Source organism: Oncorhynchus tshawytscha, linkage group LG25, assembly GCF_018296145.1.
Source record: "Oncorhynchus tshawytscha isolate Ot180627B linkage group LG25, Otsh_v2.0, whole genome shotgun sequence".
NCBI classification, from domain to species: Eukaryota; Metazoa; Chordata; class Actinopteri; order Salmoniformes; family Salmonidae; genus Oncorhynchus; species Oncorhynchus tshawytscha.
Genome location: NC_056453.1, coordinates 34,378,974 through 34,398,673, shown reverse-complemented (window position 1 = coordinate 34,398,673; position 19,700 = coordinate 34,378,974). Strand labels below are relative to the sequence as shown.

The 19,700-nt window shown below is 40.1% G+C and overlaps 1 protein-coding gene across 3 annotated transcripts in view; it reads right to left on the bottom strand.

Moving 5' to 3' along the window:
• Positions 1-36: 36 nt before the first annotated feature.
• The window catches only part of LOC112224629 (3-hydroxy-3-methylglutaryl-CoA lyase, cytoplasmic-like), a 29,425-nt gene continuing 9,761 nt past the window's right edge, over positions 37-19,700 (bottom strand). For all 3 annotated transcript variants that reach the window (XM_024388298.1, XM_024388299.2, XM_042306266.1), the window contains 4 exons: positions 12,615-12,678; positions 11,194-11,382; positions 1,522-1,647; positions 37-1,254 (listed from right to left, as the gene is read on the bottom strand). In XM_024388298.1, the coding sequence (XP_024244066.1) occupies positions 1,150-1,254; positions 1,522-1,647; positions 11,194-11,382; positions 12,615-12,678 (484 nt within the window). In that variant the 3' untranslated portion in view covers positions 37-1,149. The remainder of the gene's footprint in view (positions 1,255-1,521; positions 1,648-11,193; positions 11,383-12,614; positions 12,679-19,700) is intronic.

Below are 19,700 nucleotides of genomic sequence, written 5' to 3'. Positions count from 1 at the left end.
ATTGGCTTTCTAACAAATCAGACTTACTCAACCACCCTTCTTTAAATAACTATTTATTTAATGTATGATATAAATGTCGCTTCCTATTGCAAGATGAACCCATAGAATAACGTCACTACAGACATTGAATGTATTTCTTATGGAACGTCGTCACATAACGCTTCACATTGAACTGCATTCATTACTATTGAAATGCAAATTAATACAATCATTTACTTGTGTATATTGACCTTTGGTAAGGCGTTTAAAAAGGAGTACAGTCTAGTGGAAGGGAGGTTAGACAACAAAGTTCATGATATTGTTCGGTGTTCTTAGAGATGTATGTTCAGAACGCCTACTTCAACTAAACTAAACGGTTAAGAGGCTTCTCCAGGTAAAATACATTTGGCCCCTCTGACTATTGCACATACAATAGGTCAACATAAAGCTGCCCCCTACTGTGCTTTTAACTCTACAGAATAAAATGAATAGTCGCAACCATCTATATGGTTTTGAATGGGGTCATGCACTGGTGAGGATGAATTGTGTTGCTATTATTTGTTTTACTCTGCATCGTTGTGAAGGGCTCGTAAGCAAGCATTTCACTGTAAAGTCTATATCGTTTGTATTTGGCACCTGACAAATAACATTTGCTTTGAAGAGAGAAAAAACAAATCAATATTTTACATGTGGAGACAGACAGACTTCCATGTTAATAGAGCAAAGGACTTGAAAATACATTTTGAGGGAGAAAAATACATTTTGAGGGAGACAATGATCGACACTCACTGGTTTAAAACCCAGCAGGACTCTCCTGCTGAGCTGGAATTGAATGGGAAGAGACCCCCACAGAAACACCATGAATAACTTTCACAATTTAGTGAGGAGTCATCTCTATCTTTCACCTCCTACCAGACAGACTATACGTGATAACTGGAAGAGGTTTTTTGGTTAAAAAAGTTCTGTTATTTCTTGAATTTAAGTAGGCCTTGTCCAACAACGTTTTAATAAAGTGCCTCTGCTAAATGGCCATCAATTGTGGTTTAAAAAAAGTATGTATATTGCACTTTGTATAGAATCATGGGCTATCTATATGCAGCATCAACACGACAAAACACTGTGCTAAAGGGAAAGGTCTTTATCTTCTTCTTGTATCAATGCATAGATTAATCACGAGGACTTGCTTCTTGCTTGGGCTACCTTGGAGTTGGTCTTGCGATTTAAGGCTTTGCAGATGAAATCACCTGCCTCTATTACCTTGGAGAGATCGACTCCCTGGAATGAAAGAAACAAGGGATCAAAGAAGCAGGAATGGTACCCTGCCAACAGGGGGAGCCATTGCAGAATAAACCGTTGAGAAAATAGAAACAGCAGGCCTACCAATACACATGACAGTTAAGCAACAAAAAAAACTTGACTAATGTAAACAAGGCCGATCCTCTATCTGAAGCTTTCTCAAATTAATGAGAGCTGTATTTTCCCTAGCGATTACAAAGCTGTTTTAAAGTGCTGTTTTCAGGTTATGTGTGAGGCAACACTCACAGTTTTAATGCCCATGCCATGGAGCATATAGAGAACATCTTCTGTTGACACGTTACCAGAGGATCCCTGGGCATATGGGCACCCGCCCAGACCTGCTACAGATGAGTCCACCGCACAAATCCCCATCTGAGGTATACACAAACACACAGGAGAGACATTCAGCAACCACACGCACAGAGCAAGCAGATGGCAAAATCCCATGTAGAACAATGTCCCCTGTTCTCCTGTATTGTATGTGTTGGTACAGCATGCCCTGCCAGGGCTGTGGTGATGTTTTACAGACAGTTAGGATAACTGTGGTCTTCATTTCTCGGAGATGAGTGGGCGCAACAGCCTGGTGTCCCCCACAGTTCAGCTTACTCATCCTCTTTGTCATACTAAACTAGTGGCACATCATTTGTTTTTGGTAATATCAGACTCTGTAAATGCAGAAAGTTCCATATTGTTTTACCATGTTTTCTGATCCTCATGGTAACGTGTGTTAAACTGCACCACCTCTTGTGACATCTTAGTCTCAAAATACACATTTCTGTTTACTTTTTACTCAATTGTTACTCACTTTTAACAAGACTGTTCTCCACATATAGTTTCTTGGGTCTTTTGTCTATAACTCAAATACTTATAACTTTATACATTCATTGAATAATTATTATTCTACCTACAGTCCATTTGTAAATGGTTAATTCCAAGGTGTGTGTTACTAAGCGCTGGGGTTGTTTAAATTCAGGGCAATAACTCAATTTCAATGACATCCAGACACCCTCTGCTGTCTTTGAGTATAATGTCTCAGTATTTTCCATGTCCTGAAAAAATAGGATGTATCCATATGTAGAAATAATTACATATAACATGTATGTCTTCTTTTGTTTAATGTCTCTGAGTTCAAATTGGTTCATGCAATGTCCACAATAAAAGTAATTGTCAGAGAGAGTTCTACTTTCTGTGGGAAAATGCTTTTTACTGCCTACGACACCAACTGTCTGGCCTCCACATGAGAATTAATGATGCATTGTTGAGCTTATTGTTGGACCACGGTACCAAACAGCCAGAACATGTTGCTTAGCAAGGGATAGGCTCACTGATTTTTGGTTGAACTAGTGTTGCAGGAAAGAAATGCCTTATCGTAGTTAAACATTCCCAAAACATCCACCTCATGTGATCTTGAGGAGAATAATCCACTTTATCATGATAAGAATGTTTTTATCTTTCATATGGAATGCAACATCACTGTATAAAGAATGCAGAAAAGCATACATATTTGTTGTTGTCCTTTGTTGTCCCTTCAGACTTTAAGCAAAGGAGACAGGAAGTACAGCTGAAAGTGACAGTTCAATTCCAAGTTATGAAGACCTCAAAAACACATGAACGCATAACCATTTGCCTTAAACCCACCTCGCTAATTTGTCTTCCATTAAACTTTAACCTTTCAGAAAAAAATCATGAGCTTGTTTCGTCCAAAATGTTGATGTCATAAAAACATCTTCAGTCTGCCAGACAAGTTTAATTATTCTTGTCGAATACATTTACGTTTCATTAAAGACAATATGAAGCATAGAGAAGTTTTCCCAGATGTTAACTCTCAAATCATTATGCTGTTGTTGTTATGTTGGGTTTTAAACATGATTTATATGCTCCAACAGAGAACCTGAGTTTTATACAGTTTATCAACTGCCACTTGTTAAAACCTTGTACACAGCTTCACTTACTTTCAGGATGGGGGGAAATTACTATATAATATGCCTCTGAGGACCTCAGGCCTCAAAGCCATCAGGTTATTTACAATAGCTTTGGAACGTTTTGTCTTCATTGGGACAAATTATGAAATCAAGCAGGGCCGGTTCCATGCATAAGAGACATAAGCGGTAGCTTAGGGCCCCCAGCCACTAGGTGGCCCATGACCCCAAAAACCATTACTTTCTAGGAAATCAGTTGGGATCTCAACTTGAGAGGTAGAATAGTAGAATACACAAGGTGCAAGTTCAAAATCTGGTTATATATCAGCAGTTTTTTATCTTGTTATGTCAGTCACTGAGAGTCATTAAATTAGCCATGTCAGCTAACAATTTTTAGATTGGTAAGTTAGTCTAGCCAGCTATCTAAACTTGTAGTAATCATGTCCGAATACCGACCAGGCATGCAGCGCACGTGCCCAGGGGCCCTAACCTCAAAGCGGCCCACAAAGAATTTGTTAGTCACTTTCACTCAGATCATTGGAATACAGTGCCTTTAGAAAGTATTCACACCCCACAACTTCTTTTGTTGTGTTATAAACTGCATTTAAAATGGATTAAATAAAGATTTTGTGTCTCTGGCCTAAACACAATGCTCCATAATGTCAAAATGGAATTATGTTTTCATTTTTTTTATATAAGAAATGTATACAAAATGAAAAGCTGAAATGTCGGTAAAGGAAAGAGAGGTACGGTATTCAACCCCTTTGTTACGGCCTAAATAAGTTCAGGAGTAAAACTCTGCTTAACAAGTCACATAATAAGTTGCATGAACTCCCTGCGTGCAATAGTAGTGTTTAACATGATTTGTGAATGACTCTCTCATCTCTGTACCCCACACACACAATTATCTGTACGGTCTCTCACTTGAGCAGTGCATTTCAAACACAGATTCAACCATAAAGATTAAGGAGGTTTTCCAACGCCTCACGCCGAGAAGGGCACCTATTGGTAGATGGGCATACATTTTTGAAAGAGCAGACATTGAATATCCCTTTGAGCATGTTGAAGTAATTAATTACACTTTGGATGGTGTATCAGTACACCCAATCACTACAAAGATACAGACGTCCTTCCTAACCCAGTCGCCGGAGAGGAAGGAAACCGCTCAGGGATTGGTGACTTTAAAACAGTTACAGAGTTCAATGGCTGCGATTGGATGAGGATGGATCAACAACATTGTAGTTACTCCACAATTATAACGTAATTAACAGAGTGAAAAGAAGAAAACCTGTACAAAATAAAAAATATTCCAAAACATGCATCCTTTTTGCAATAAGGCAATGAAGTAAAACTGCAAAATATGGCTAATAAATAAATGGAAGGTCCTGAATACAAAGCTTTATGTACTTTCTGAAGAAACTGTAAGTCATGGCAAAGTTTGTAGAATTGCATTACATTTATTCTACATACAAATGTCTTTCCGCCCCATGGCAAAATGTGTAAAATGGTAGAAAACTTGCTTTAAAACTGCAATATTTTCTCTACGCCCCATGGCAAAATGTGCATAGCAGGAAATGTCTTTTAAAAGTTATATCCGCCGTCAAGAGGGGAGCCACGAAAATGTTTTACCCGAGAGGTGGGACCCCAAAAGGCTTGGGCCGGCCCTGAAGCCAAGCATCTACTTCTCAGAGGCATCGCAGATTAAGATATTCACAATGTTTTCCACGTATCTCAGCGACCGTCAGGAGAATATTAATGTTTTCCTGCTTGCCGTGGCAGAACCAGATGTCAGAGGATCCCACGGTGATCTAAAATGAACTCACTTATGACCCCGGTGTGGCATGGGGACACATCAGAATTAAATCATGAAGGACGTCTCTCCCTGGGGGACAGACCCAAGCAAACAACAATAATGGAAGTACGGTTTGCTCTTTAAACAATGGTCCTAATTGGTGCCTTTTCTCCGAGACAAGGGTCTATTTTATCCAGGGGCTGTCTGAGCAGCCTGTAATTGCTGTTTGTGTTGGCAAAGGCCTAGTGATCTACTCCGATGTGCACTGCGCACAAGATTCCCAGACCTTAGTTAACTCCAGGGCAGGATATTGTACTGGGCAGACTTTTTGTTGTGTAAACACAGAGTTGTAATTTACAGTGCCAAACCTCTCGCATTCTGCCGCTAACTGCGAGAGGGTCAAAGGGTCTCCGGAGGACCATTTCCGAGTGGAACAAAATGCAAGAGCACAGCGATCCTTTTCAACAACACGTCTGACTCCTGTTGCTCTATGGGACGTAAGATGCACAGGGACTGGTGGTCAGAAAGTCCAAATTGCCAGTGTTCAATTAGCCTCTCATAGCCCAGAAACCAGATGTGGCCTGGCTGTTAAATAGCTACATTCAGTGAGCAGTGAAGGTAAAAAAAACAATACATTCCTGGCAAAATACACTTTAGTTTACTCGGGCTGTTCACATGATATGGGATTACGGAAGGCGGCTAATATACTGTAAGTGAACAATTTGAGAGATTGCCACACTTTTGCCCAGTATTGTTTGTTTGAAGTGTGGCAGTGTGTCAGTTGGGGCAGAAAGGATATGTTCATTGAAGTATTTGAGGCAGCAATGTTTCACCAAACGCAGCCTTGACATTTCTCTACATAGAATGTGGAACTGAAGGAGATTGTATTCAATGGTAATTCACAAGGCTGACAAATGTCTAACCTGGGACAGCCCTTTCCAGCAATAAATAAACTGTCCTGTCATTGTAAAGCCACACCATCTTCATTGATATTTGTAGGTAATAGGGAGGTAGACACAAAAACATATATGTATTAATCAGAAATTAAAAGAGGGAAATTTCTAACTTAAAGCATGAAAACCTTCTATTGTCTAGTCGGACCATGGCGCTCATTGGCCAAGTAGAGTCCTCACTCTCAAAGAAAGTAGCCTCAGTTACAGTGTAAACCACTCAAAGCATTTGACTACCATGTTTTGTACAGTAAGCTGAAGAAGTAAGTCATAATAAATTCAAGAAATACTCATTTCACCTGCCTCATTGGTTGCACCAATTCTTGCGCCAAGCTAACCTTTGTTAGTTAACTTTGAGATGCATGGTTTTTAGTATATTAAACTATATTTTCCATCTTGAGATACAGCAGACACCTCATGTCGACCTGAGGTTAATTAATTGATAGTGTTTTACTCTCTAATAAGGCACCATATCTTTGTGTGTTCGTGTACTAACGGGACCATGCCCAGGGCAGCATTGTCTTGATCTTATGCGCACACGGAGAGGTATATTTTCCACCAAGTTACTGGCTTTCATCACTATGGTTACCTGGCACATACACTGACTCCTGCACCACGCTCTGGGGCACAGGCCTTTTCTAATAAGCTAATATCCTCAGCAGGCAATTAAATGGGAGTTCCTTGTAGCCTGTCATGTTGGCAATGTTGCCAAATTTCCAGAAGTCATTTTTAGGGAAAAGTTTAAATATTGTCATAGGCGGTGCTGTAGTCTAGCTAGCTAGAGCACTAAACATGCTTACCGAAGATAAACGTGCTAAGACTGCACAACGTGAGCGTTCCAAATTCTTTAGAAAAGAGACTCCCTTTGGGCATGACTCCCTTTGGGCATGACTCCCTTTGGGCATGACTCCCTTTGGGCATGACTCCCTTTGGGCATGACTCCCTTTGTTGATATGTCAACAACCTTGCGTTTGAAGAGTCATTAACATTAAACTAATGTTAACACTCATTATTCTAGAGACTTTGCTCCTTGACCTTGGAGTGAGGGTTTAGTAATCAACCATCAAACCACATGGATGAAGCTGTCTAAATGTTTAGTCACTTTGTTGAAAATAGGCAGAGTTGTTTACCACTGACAGGTCTTTACACCCATCTCACTTCACTTTAATGACACTCAACAATACACCTACACAGCTCAAATGTAATGTTCTCTGGATTGCATGGGTTAACTCATAACCATAGGTTCATTGGACAACATGCCTGTTTGATTTGTCATCACCGTGGTTACGAAACATCCTCATCCTATTTACAACTTTGTCTCTGTCACCAGTGCTTCCCAAACGTTTTGGTTCTAGGACCATCTAAAGCTTTGGGAGGTTTCTTGTACACCACAAGTAAACATAAACATCTCTATCCAAGATAGAGATCAACTACCCAGCAGATATTAGCTACAGTACAACCCATTCGTGGGTCTCTCAAGCCACCACTGGGAAAACACTCATCGGAGTATTTAGATATATTTGACAAGATGGAATAGTGACCCTTACTGACACACTTCCACCCATTATCAGAATAACATTCATACTTTCCACTCTGTAAATACACTACATGACCAAAAGTATGTGGACAACTGCTCTTCGGACATCTCACTCCAAAATCCTGGACATTAATTTGGAGTTGGTCCCCCTTTGCTACTATAAGTCTCCACTCTTCTGGGAAGGCTTTCCACTAGATGTTGGAACATTGCTGCAGGGATTTGCTTCCATTCAGATGTTGGACGATAAGGCCTGGCTCGCAGTCAGCGCTCCAATTCATCCCAAAGGTGTTCGATGTGGTTGAGTTCAGGGATCTGTGTTCTTCCACACCGATCTCAACAAACCATTTCTGTATGGACCTCACTTTGTGCACGAGGGCACTGTCATGCTGAAAACTGGAAAGGGCCTTGCCCAAACTGTTGCCACAAAGTTGGAATCACAGAACCATGTAGAATGTCATTGTATGCTGTAGCGTTAAGATTTCCCTTCACTGAAACTAAGGGGCCTAGCCCGAACCATGAAAAACAACCACAGACCATTATTCCTCCCACCAAACTTTACATTTGGGGCTATGTATTTGGGCAGGTAGCGTTCTCCTGGCAACCGCCAATCCCAGATTTGTCCATAGGACTGCCAGATGGTGAAGAGTGATTCATCATTCTAGAGAACGCATTTCCACTGTGTTCAATGGCGGTGAGATTTACACCACTCCAGCCGACGCTTGGCATTGCGCATGGTGATCTTCGGCTAGTAATAGAGCATGCTGCGGCTGCCATGGAAACTCATTTCATGAAGCTCACGATGAACAGTTCTGTGAGCTGACGTTGCTTCCAGAGGCGGTTTATATTTTATAAACCTGTCAGCAATGGGTTTGGCTGAAATAGCCAAATCCACTAATTTGAAGGGATGTTCACATACTTTTGTATGTGGTGTATTTAGCGAGATTCACAACTTTAAAGCACTGTCGATGAGCTTTGGCTCGGTCTTGCTTTGCTTAATGTAGAGGAGATAAGCATGATTAAGAACAGGTCTGAATTCTCAGTCAAGAGCATCTGGCTACACTGAGTTCTATCAATAGCTCAGCAGTCAGCTGCTGTTTACATGGAAACGTTGGGGCAGATCAAATCTATTTCCCAGCCAAGCCTGAAAAACGAACTACATACTTTGTCATTGTGTGACCCGCCAAGGTGGGTTTGTAACAAAGGACCCCAGAACTCCCCAAAATAAAGGTACAAAGAGCATGGAATGTCATTATCATGAACAAAAGCAGAGTTGACACGGGGTTGACAGGGGTTAGTGGAATTCATTTCTATCCCAGTTGGTGGCATGGACTACTGGCACTCAGTAATGAAAAGTCTATGATAAAATCTTTTATTTCCACTGAGATTGTTGAGATGGGAGGAGAACAAATGGTTGGCTAAATATCCACGCCTGTTATTATTTTCAATGGTCACGGGGCAGCTGTGATAAATCAATTTCTATGTGATTCACAGAAAGGAATTTTACCCACCCTCTGGGTCTTCTCACCCCTTGTCAAAAGTGCCCAACATCAGGATGTGTTGAAAGGTTGTTTAAAAAAAAAATATAAAACAGAAAGCTGTTCTATGAACATGTACAATTCCCTGAGCATGGAAATACACAGCAAATCGGCCAGTGTTACCTAGTTATCTTTCAGTGTAACTTTTATAATGTTAATTCAGGAGTTAAATGAACTCTGTAAGGGATATATTAACACTAATGGGTGTAAAAGAACCCCAGTGTTGGTGTTAATAACCAGTGTTAAACCAAAACCAGAGCCATCATTATCATATTTCCAGCATGCTCTATTGCAGGTCGATTTTTAGAATTGTTTGTTTCAATATTAATGTTTTTATGCAAATAAGGTATTATAGACTAAGCACTATGTTAATTTAACACTGAAAAGTGTGGAACTGCAGAGACACTGGATCAGTGTTAAATGTAACACTGTCAGTGTTGATTTAACACTGGTGTATTTTCTGAGTAGATAAATTCATAAGTAAAGCCATGAATCATTTCTAAAAGTTATACAGACTGGGTTATTTAGGGTAAGTGGGATTGCAGCACAACAAATGCTTTTCTTAAGTGAATGATGCCTTTTTCATTTTGAATTGTTCTGTTTTTCTAAGTGTCTTACCTTGTCACTTTTTGGGAGACTGGGAACATAACTTTCTATCTGCATTTTTGTCAAAATGTTGTCATTGACATAGCCTTGTTCTGTTCAATGTTCTCTACCTATATAGTACTTTAAATACCCAAATCCATGTTGTTAAGTTCAAAAGAATACAAGATTAAAATTGCTGACACAATGAGGGTTGCGAAACTTTAAAGCTAATTATCTCAGAATCATATTTTTGCAGATAGAACCTTATAGTCCCAAGCTCTCGATTTCTCAATGAATCCAGCGATAGTCACTGCATTCTCACTGTCTCAGTTACATAGTTGCTGGTCTGGACCGGTTTCTTTCGTCTTCTCCATTTTCCATGTGTTTCATGCGGGCCAATGATAGGATCATTTTCCCCATGCCCTTTAAGTGCAGCATTATCAAATAGTTCAACAGCCAAGCAGCACATGAGTTGGGAACCCCTCAGGGCTGGCTGTTTCCTCCGCTCACACTCAGTACCATTGTCAAGGCCAGGGCACTGTCATGTGAAACAGACACTGAATAGGTGAGCCTTTGTGTGAACCCCCTTCACATCTTCTGACCCCCCCGCCCAGCACCAAAAGATCATCCCTCCGCTGCCAAGGATGACAAACTGGGAGACAGAGCACAATGAGGTTCCCCAGAGAACTGATACAGCCATGTCTACCTTACCTCTGGTTTATGACCTGACTGACTCCCGGGTCACAGGTTCACTCCGGAGGGGTGGTGAAAAACACAACAGAAGAGTGGTGTTCCAGGAAGCTGTACAACATAATTCGATATTGTGGTTTAAAGAGAGGATAAAGCTTTATTGATGATCTGTGAAATACTATTTTATTATCTTTAATGTAGGTGCTGGTAATAGGAGATCATATCTTGTGTTCATTATGATTCTGGGATTTTATTGGTGTGCAGTTTTTGTATTATTTTACTTTGTGGGGGACTTCCAGATCATGTTCCCAATTCCAAATTGAGATGTGTGTTCTCCTATTTATGTACAGTATGTCCTATTGTGACATATACCTTTGTTTTTGTTGTTTATGAATATATTTTCAGTCAAGCAAACAATGTCTCCTCAATTCTCACAAAACAATCGGAGCACACAAGACGTTTGGTACACAAAAGCCTTCATAATACAGATGTAGGACCTTTATTTGGTGACAACTTTCCTGCAATGTAGGAAATGTAAAACTTGTAGTGTAGTTGAGTGAAATATCCACTTTGAAATTTCAGACTTGATTTTCCCTTACGAAAAGTGTATAAGCCCCTACAAAAATGTCCATTAATTATAATACACATTTCCTATTGCTGCAGGATTATTTTCCTGCTGTAGCAAACTGGCTCAAATGAATATCCAACATATGTACCATCTTGGACCACTTCATAATGGCTCTCTACCACATTGTTATGTATTGTGTCATGAACGTTTACCATGCATCCTTTCAGTAACGTTTTACTCCACATGACTCATACCCAAGACTGTCAGGGGATCTAAAAAATATGTGTTTGAAACAACCGTAGTGCCCATATTGTGCTTAAATGTTAGCAGTTAGCTCATTACCTGCAGTGCAGTTAGGATGTTGGCCAGAGCCTGGCCGTAGGTGTCGTGGCAGTGAACGGCCAGAGCGCTGCTGGGTACCTCTTCCATGACGTAGTGCAGCATCTTGGCCATGGAGCCTGGGGTGCCCACGCCGATAGTATCCCCCAGAGACACCTCATAGCAGCCCAGTTCATACAACCGCTTTACCACCTATAGCCAAGAATAGAGCAAGAATATCATAACAAGTCCATTGGAAACATAAACATGCTGGAGCTCAGAGCTCTCTTGCTTGATATGATCCAGGCTGTATCACAACCGGCCGTGATTGGGAGTCCCATAGGGCGGCGCACAATTAGCCCAGCGCCCTCCGCTTTTGGCCGATGTAGGCTGTCATTGCAAATAAGAATTTGTTCTTTATTAACTGACTTGCCTAGTTACATTAAGGTTACATTTTCATATAATAAAGAGGAACGGTGTATACTGTAGTTACAGCATCACAGATATATGAACGTTTTTTGAAATCTAGAAAACAGTCCTTTCGGGTGTTTGACATTGTTTAGATTATACATGTACAGAAAAGTATTCCCTACGGCCTCCCTTTGATGTTTTAAATAGAAATTGTCCACCAATGTTGGATTTTCAAAAGTCTGACACTGTACATGAAATGAAGTGCTCTTTACTAGACAGTGCCTTCAGAAAGAATTCATACCACTTGACTTATTTCACATTTTGTTATGTTACAGCCTGAATTCAACATTTATTTTTAAAAAAAATTCTCTCACCCATCTACACAAAATACCCCAACAGGCGATATTTACAGTTATGAGTCTAGAAGAGCTTTGCACACCTGGATTGCACAATATTCTTCCATTATTCTTTTAAAAATTCTACCAGCTCTGTCAAGTTGATGGTTGATCATTGCTAGACAGCAATTTTCAAGTCTTAGATTCATAGATTTTCAAACCGTAAAAACAAACTGTAAATAGGCCACTGAGGAACATTCAATGTCTTCTTGGTAAGCAACTCCAGTGTTGATTTGAATAGAAATCTTTGAAAAATGGCATTTTCTTTGTGAAGCTTGCATTAAATTGCCCTTCCCTGTTGCACACAACAAGCTTCCATTTCCCCTGTCACAGGGGATTTATGGCTGATGTAAGATTAAATCGTCAACCCTGTTACAGTCAACCCTGTTATGGTCAAAACTGTTACTTGATTTGGCACTTAATAGGCACTTACTACAGTTATTTTTGAGATAGGATTTTTTTTATTAGGTTGAACATGTGCTCTTTGTGACAGAATGTTAAATTAGGTGAAATAAAACTAGATTTTTTTCAACAAGTTACACGAGCCAAAAGGTACTAATATCGTGGAACGACCCACGTATAAGGTATAGAGTATGTCCATTATTGACACAAGGCGGCAACGCAGAAGTGTTGCCTTACCTCTGCAACTTTAGTGGGTTCAATGGGTCCCTCATATGGACATCCTAGTGCACAAGAAACATATCTAAAAGAAAACAAACATACATGGTAAGATAAACACACTTGGCATTTATTAATACACGGGTCATAAACACACATACAGTACCAGTCAAAAGTTTGGACACACACTCATTCAAGGGTTTTTCCTTATTTTGACTATTTTCTACATTGTAGAATAATATTGAAGATATAACAACTATGAACGAACAAATAGGGAATCATGTAGTAACCAAAAAGTGTTCAACAAATCAAAATATATTTTACATTTGAGATTCTTCAAAGTAACCACCATTTGCCTTTATGATAGCTTTGCACACTCTTGGCATTCTCTCAACCAGCTTCATGAGGTAGTCACCTGGAATACATTTCAAATAACAGGTGTACCTTGTTAAAAGTTAATTTGTGGAATTTCTTTCCCTCTTAATGCATTTGAGCCAATCAGTTGTGTTGTGACAATGAAAGGGAGGTTTACAGAAGATAGTTCTATTTGGTAAAATACCAAGTCCATATTATGGCAAGACCATCATTACTTTAAGACATGAAGTTCAGTCAATCTGGAAAATTTCAAGAACTTTGAAAGTTGCTTTAAGTGCAGTCACAAAAACCATCAAGGGTTATGATGAAACTGAATCTCATGAGGACCGCCACAGGAAAGGAAGACCCAGAGTTACCAGAGGACAAGTTCATTAGAGTTACCAGCCTCAGAAATTGCAGCCAAAATAAATACTTTACAGAGTTCAAATAACGGACACATCTCAACATCACAGAGGGCAGTACGTATGGCCCAGTACATCACTGGGGCCAAGCCTCCTGCCACCCAGGACCTCTATACCATGCAGTGTCAGAGGAAGGCCCAAAAAATTGCCAAAGGCTCCAGCTACTCTAGTCATAGACTGTTCTCACTGCTACCGCACGGCAAGCAGTCTCGGTCCAAAAGGCTTCTAGACAGCTTCTACCCCCAAGCCATAAGACTCCGGAACAGCTAATCAAATGGCTACCCGGACTAATTCCATTGTCCCCACCGCCCCCATTTTTATGCTGCTGCTACAGTCTGTTTATCGTCCATGCAAAGCACTTTACCTCTATCTACATGTACAGTTGAAGTCAGAAGTTTACATACACTTAGGTTGGAGTCATTAAAACTCATTATTCAACAACTCCACAAATTTCTTGTTAATAAACTACAGTTTTGGCAAGTCGGTTAGGACATCTACTTTGTGCATGACACAAGTAATTTTTCCAACAATTGTTAACAGACAGATTATTTCACTTATAATTCACTGTATCACAATTCCAGTGGGTCAGAAGTTTACATACACTAAGTTGACTGTGCCTTTAAACAGCTTGGGAAATTCCAGAAAAGGATGTCATGGCTTTAGAAGCTTCTGATAGGCCAATTGACATCATTTGAATCAATTGGAGGTGTACCTGTGGATGTATTTCAAGGCCTACCTTCAAACTCAGTGCCTCCTTGCTTGACATCATGGCAAAATCAAAAGAAATCAGCCGAGACCTCAGAAAACAATTGTAGACCTCCACAAGTCTGGTTCATCCTTGGGAGCAATTTCCAAACGCCTGAATTTACCACGTTCATCTGTACAAACAATAGTACGCAAGTATAAACACCATGGGACCACGCAGCCATCATACCGCTCAGGAAGGAGACGCGTTCTGTCTCCTAGAGATGAACGTACTTTGGTGCGAAAAGTGCAGATCAATCCCAGAACAACAGCAAAGGACCTTGTGAAGATTTATTTTTATTTAATTTAACTAGGCAAGTCAGTTAAGAACAAATTCTTATTTTCAATGATGGCCTAGGAACAGTGAGTTAACTTCCTGTTCAGGGGCAGAACGACAGATTTGTACCTTGTCAGCTCGGGGGTTTGAACTTGCAACCTTCCGGTTACTAGTCCAACGCTCTAACCACTAGGCTACCCTGCCTATATCCACATTAAAACGAGTCCTATGTCGACATAACCTAAAAGGCCGCTCAGCAAGGAAGAAGCCACTGCTCCCAAACCGCCATAAAAAAAGCCAGACTACGGTTTGCAACTGCACATGGGGACAAAGATCATACTTTGTGGAGAAATGTCCTCTGGTCTGATGAAACAAAAATAGAACTGTTTAATGACCATCGTTATGTTTGGAGGAAAAAGGGGGAGACAAGCAAGCCGAAGAACACCATCCCATCCATGAAACACGGGGGTGGCCGCATCATGTTTTGGGGGTTCTTTGCTGTAAGAGAGACTGGTGCACTTCACAAAATAGATGGCATCATGAGGTAGGAAAATTATGTGGATATATTGAAGTAACATCTCAAGACATCAGTCAGGAAGTTAAAGCTTGGTCACAAATGGGTCTTCCAAATGGACAATGACCCAAAGCATAATTCCAAAGTTGTGGCAAAATGGCTTAAGGACAACAAAGTCAAGTTATAGTAATGGCCATCACAAATCCCTGACCTCAATCCCATAGAACATTTGTTTGCAGAACTGAAAAAGCATGTGCGAGCAAGGAGGCCTACAAACCTGACTCAGTTACACCAGCTCTGTCAGGAGAAATGGGCCAAAATTCACCTAACTTGTTGTGGGAAGCTTGTGGAAGGCTGCCCGAAACATTTGACCCAAGTTAAACAATTTAAAGGCAATGCTACCAATTACCAATTGAATGTATGTAAACTTCTGACCCACTGGGAATGTGATGAAAGAAAAGCTGAAATAAATCATTCTCTCTGCTATTATTCTGACATTTCACATTCTTAAAATAAAGTGTTGATCCTAACTGACCTAAGACAGAGAATTTTTACTAGGATTAAATGTCAGGAATTGTGAAAAAACGAGTTTAAATGTATTTGGCTAAGGTGTATGACAAACCGGTGCCCCCGCACATTGACTCTGTACCGGTACTCTCCGTATATAGCCTCGCTACTGTTATTTATATTTTTCTATTTCTCTTTTGTTTTGTATTTTAGAACTTTTTACAATTTTTATTCAGTTAATTTTAGTAGATACTTTCTTAACACTTTTTTTCTTAAAACTGAATTGTTGATTAAAGGCTTGTAAGTAAGCATTTCACACTCTAAGGCCTGTTGTATTCAGCGCATGTGACACATTTTTTATTTGATTTGATACTGTGTGTTTCAGAACTTCATGGTTGAATTGCTGCAAAGAAACAACTACTAAAGGACACCAATAATAATAATAATAAGAGACTTGCTTGGGTCAAGAAACATGAACAATGGATATTAGACCGGTGGAAATCTGTCCTTTGGTCTAATGAGTCCAAATTTGAAATATTTGGTTCCAACCGCTGTGTCTTTGTGAGACGCGGAGTAGGTGAAGGGATGATCTCCGCATGTGTGGTTCCCACCGTGAAGCATGGCAGAGGAGCTGTGATTGTGTGGGGATGCTTTGCTGGTGACACTGTCTGTGATGTATTTAGAATTCAAGGCACACTTAACCAGCATGGCTACCACAGTATTCTGCAGAGATGCGGCATCCAATCTGGTTTTTACTTAGTGGGACAATCATTTGTTTTTCAACATGACAATGACCCAACACACCTCCAGGCTGTGTAAGGGCTATTTGACCAAGAAGGAGAGTGATGAAGTGCTGCATCAGATGATCTAGCCTCCACAAGCACCTGACCACAACCCAATTGAGATGGTTTGGGATGAGTTTGACTGCAGAGTGAAGGAAAAGCAGCCAACAAGTGCTCAGCATATGTGGGAATTCCTTCAAGACTGTTGGAAAGCATTCCAGGTGAAGCTGGTTGAGAGAATGCCAAGAGTGTGCAAAGCTAACATCAAGTCAAAGGGTGGCTACTTTGAAGAATCTCAAATGTAAAATATATTTTGATTTGTTTAACACCTTTTTGGTTAATAAATGATTTCATGTGTGTTATTTCATAGTGTTGATGTCTTCACTAATATTCTACAATGTAGAAAATAGTGAAAATGAAGAAAAACTCTTGAATGAGTAGGTGTGTCCAAACTTTTGACTGGTACTATATATTAATACATGGGTCATAAACACACATGGAATATATTAATACATGGGTCATAAACATGCCAACTTGGCCACATGTTACACAGTGAATTGCACTAAAAGGTTAACTCTCTCTGGTCAAAAAGTCATAATTTATGCTATCTGTCATTAGAATTAAGGTAGATCATAACTCTGTTTTCTGGATTCAGTAACCGCTAACTGCCAGTGCAATATAGACTTCAAATCTTATAACCAATTGGTGTTGAATATTTTGTTATATGTGGTGGTTATGTTGTTGACAGTAGCAATGAGAAATTATGCAGGGGGGTAAAGTCAAACAATATGCCTATTCCATATGTGTAGGAAACATTCACTGCTTGAAATAGCGGACATGTGAAAAGTAGAAAATGTTTCTCTTGGGCTCGCAGTCGTTAGACGATACCTCAGTTTGTCACAGGAATATCCAGCAAGTTCTAGCAGGACTCGAGGGAAGGGAGTGCTGCCCAAGCCATCTCCAACAGCGGGAGATCTGCCAGAATGCCTGTGTCAAACTGATGCGTTGCCATGGCATTGCTGCGTTGTTTGGATGAAAGGGGGCTACTGTACCACAAAATGTAAACATGCTTCATGTCAGCGGTTCTATACTGTCCATCTGGACTTGTAGTTGAAGCAACACATAGAACGATTCAGTGCACATCTGGAAATTTGCTTGTTAACCTATTATTTCTGGAGTCATTTATCACTGTCTGAGTGTACCTTTGCTAACAGAGAGAGAGTAACATTAGGCCTTTGAAACATTTTACGGTAGTGCATTTTTTTTCCAAAGCCAACATAAACATACAGTTGTGGTCAAATATATTGGAACCCTTTCACTTTTCTTAAATATTTCCCTATTTCATAAAAAAATCAGCTAAAATTGCAACCACAACAATAAAGTCTCCGCACCTTATTGGAGTTTCTACATTACAGAACCAATTTTATTTTTGTAAACTTAAACTTTCAATTTTAATTTAGAAAATAAAGACAAATGGCATGGACAAAGTTATTGTCATCCCAGAGCTATTACTTGGTTCCACAGTCTTTGGCCAAGATAACTGCCAACAATTGCTTCTTGTAGCCTTCAATGAGCTTGTTGCACCTTCCTACTGGCAATTTGACCCACTCTTCAGTAGCAAACTGCTCTAATTCTTCATTGTTTGAGGGTTGCCCTCCACCAACTGCTGTTTTCAGTTCTCGCCGTGGGCTATGGATGTGATTCAAAGAGTCCAGTGTTTCTTCTTCAACCATTCTTGGGTGCTTTTGATGTGTGTTTGGGGTCGTTGTCCTGTTGGAAGACCCACAACCTCAAATCAAATCTAATTTTATTTGTCACATACACATTAGCAGATGTTAATGCAAGTGTAGCGAAGTGCTTGTGCTTCTAGTTCTGACAGTGCAGTAATATCTAATAAGTAATCTAACAATCGCCAACAACTACCTAATACAAACAAATCTAAAGGGGTGAATGAGAATATGTACATATAAGTATATGGATGAGCGATGGCCAAGCGGCATAGGCAAGGTGCAATAGACGGTATAAAATACAGTATATACATCTGATATGAGTAATGTAAGATATGTAAACATTAAAGTGGCATTATTTAAAAGAGACTTTGTATAAAGTGACTAGTTTATATTAATGTAGGCAGCAGCCTCTCTGAGTTAGTGATTGCTGTTTAGCATTCTGATGGCCTTGAGATAGAAGCTTTTTTTTCTTTTTCTTTGATGCACCTGTACTGACCTCATCTTCTGGATGGTAACGGTGTGAACAGGCAGTGGCTCGGGTGGCTGATGTCCTTGATGATCTTTTTGGCCTTCCTGTGACATTGGGTGCTGTGCGTGTGGGGACAACAGACTCCTCAAAGCGGGCAAAGAAAGTGTTTAATTTGTCTGGAAGCGTGACGTCTGTGTCCGTGACGTGGCTGGTTTTCTTTTTGTAGTCCGTGATTTCCTGTAGACAAAGCCACATTCGTTGCGTGTCTGAGCCGTTGAATTGCGACTCCACCTTGTCCCTGTACTGGCAGGTCGCTTGTTTGATTGCCTTGTGGAGGGAATAACTACACTGTTTATATTCAGTCATATTCCCAGACCTCTTTCCATGGTTAAATGCTTTGGATCAAACTTTCAGTTTTGCGCGAATGCCGCCATCCATCCACGGTTTCTGGTTAGGGTAGGTTTGAATAGTCCCCGTGGGTACAACATCTCCAATGCACTTCTTTATAAACACACTCACCGAGTCAGCGTGTAGGTCGATGTTGTTCTGAGGCTGACCGGAACATATTCCAGTCCACCTAATCAAAACAATCTTGAAGCGTGGCTTCCGATTGGTTGGACCAGTGTTGAATGGTTCTCGTCACTGTTACATCCTGTTTGAGTTTCTGTTTATAAGACGGTAGGAGCAAGATGGCGTCATGGTCAGATTTGCCTTAGGGAGGGCTTTGTATGCATCGCGGACATTAGAGTAGCAGTGGTCGAGGGTATTGTCTATGCAAGTAGCACAATCAATATGCTGGAAGAATTTAAGTAGCCTTGTTCTCAAATTTGCTTTGTTAAAATCCCCAGCTACAATAAATACAGCCTCAGGATATATTGTTCCAGTTTGCATATAGTCCAGTGAAGTTCCTTGATGGCCGTCTTCACCTTCGATGGAGACCCAGTTTTTGGACACAAAGTTAATCATTGGACTCGAAAACACATTGATAGTCTGTTGATTACATGATGACATGTACACGTTCAGGGCCCCCAGTACCCATGTCCATAAAATGTGTCTTTATATTCTTAAATCAAAATTTTAAACTTAAGTTTGCAAAAATATAATTGGTTCTGCAATGTTGAAAATCCAATTACATGGTGTGGAGACCTAAAGTATTTTAAAATTTCAACATATTTTTTTTATAGAAGAAATAGGAAATTATTTAAGAAAAGTGCAAGGGTGCCACTATATTTGTCCACAACTGTACATGGTTGACACCAGTTAAAGAGCATATGGAATCATTGCAATATATTCAAGTAAAATGGCTTT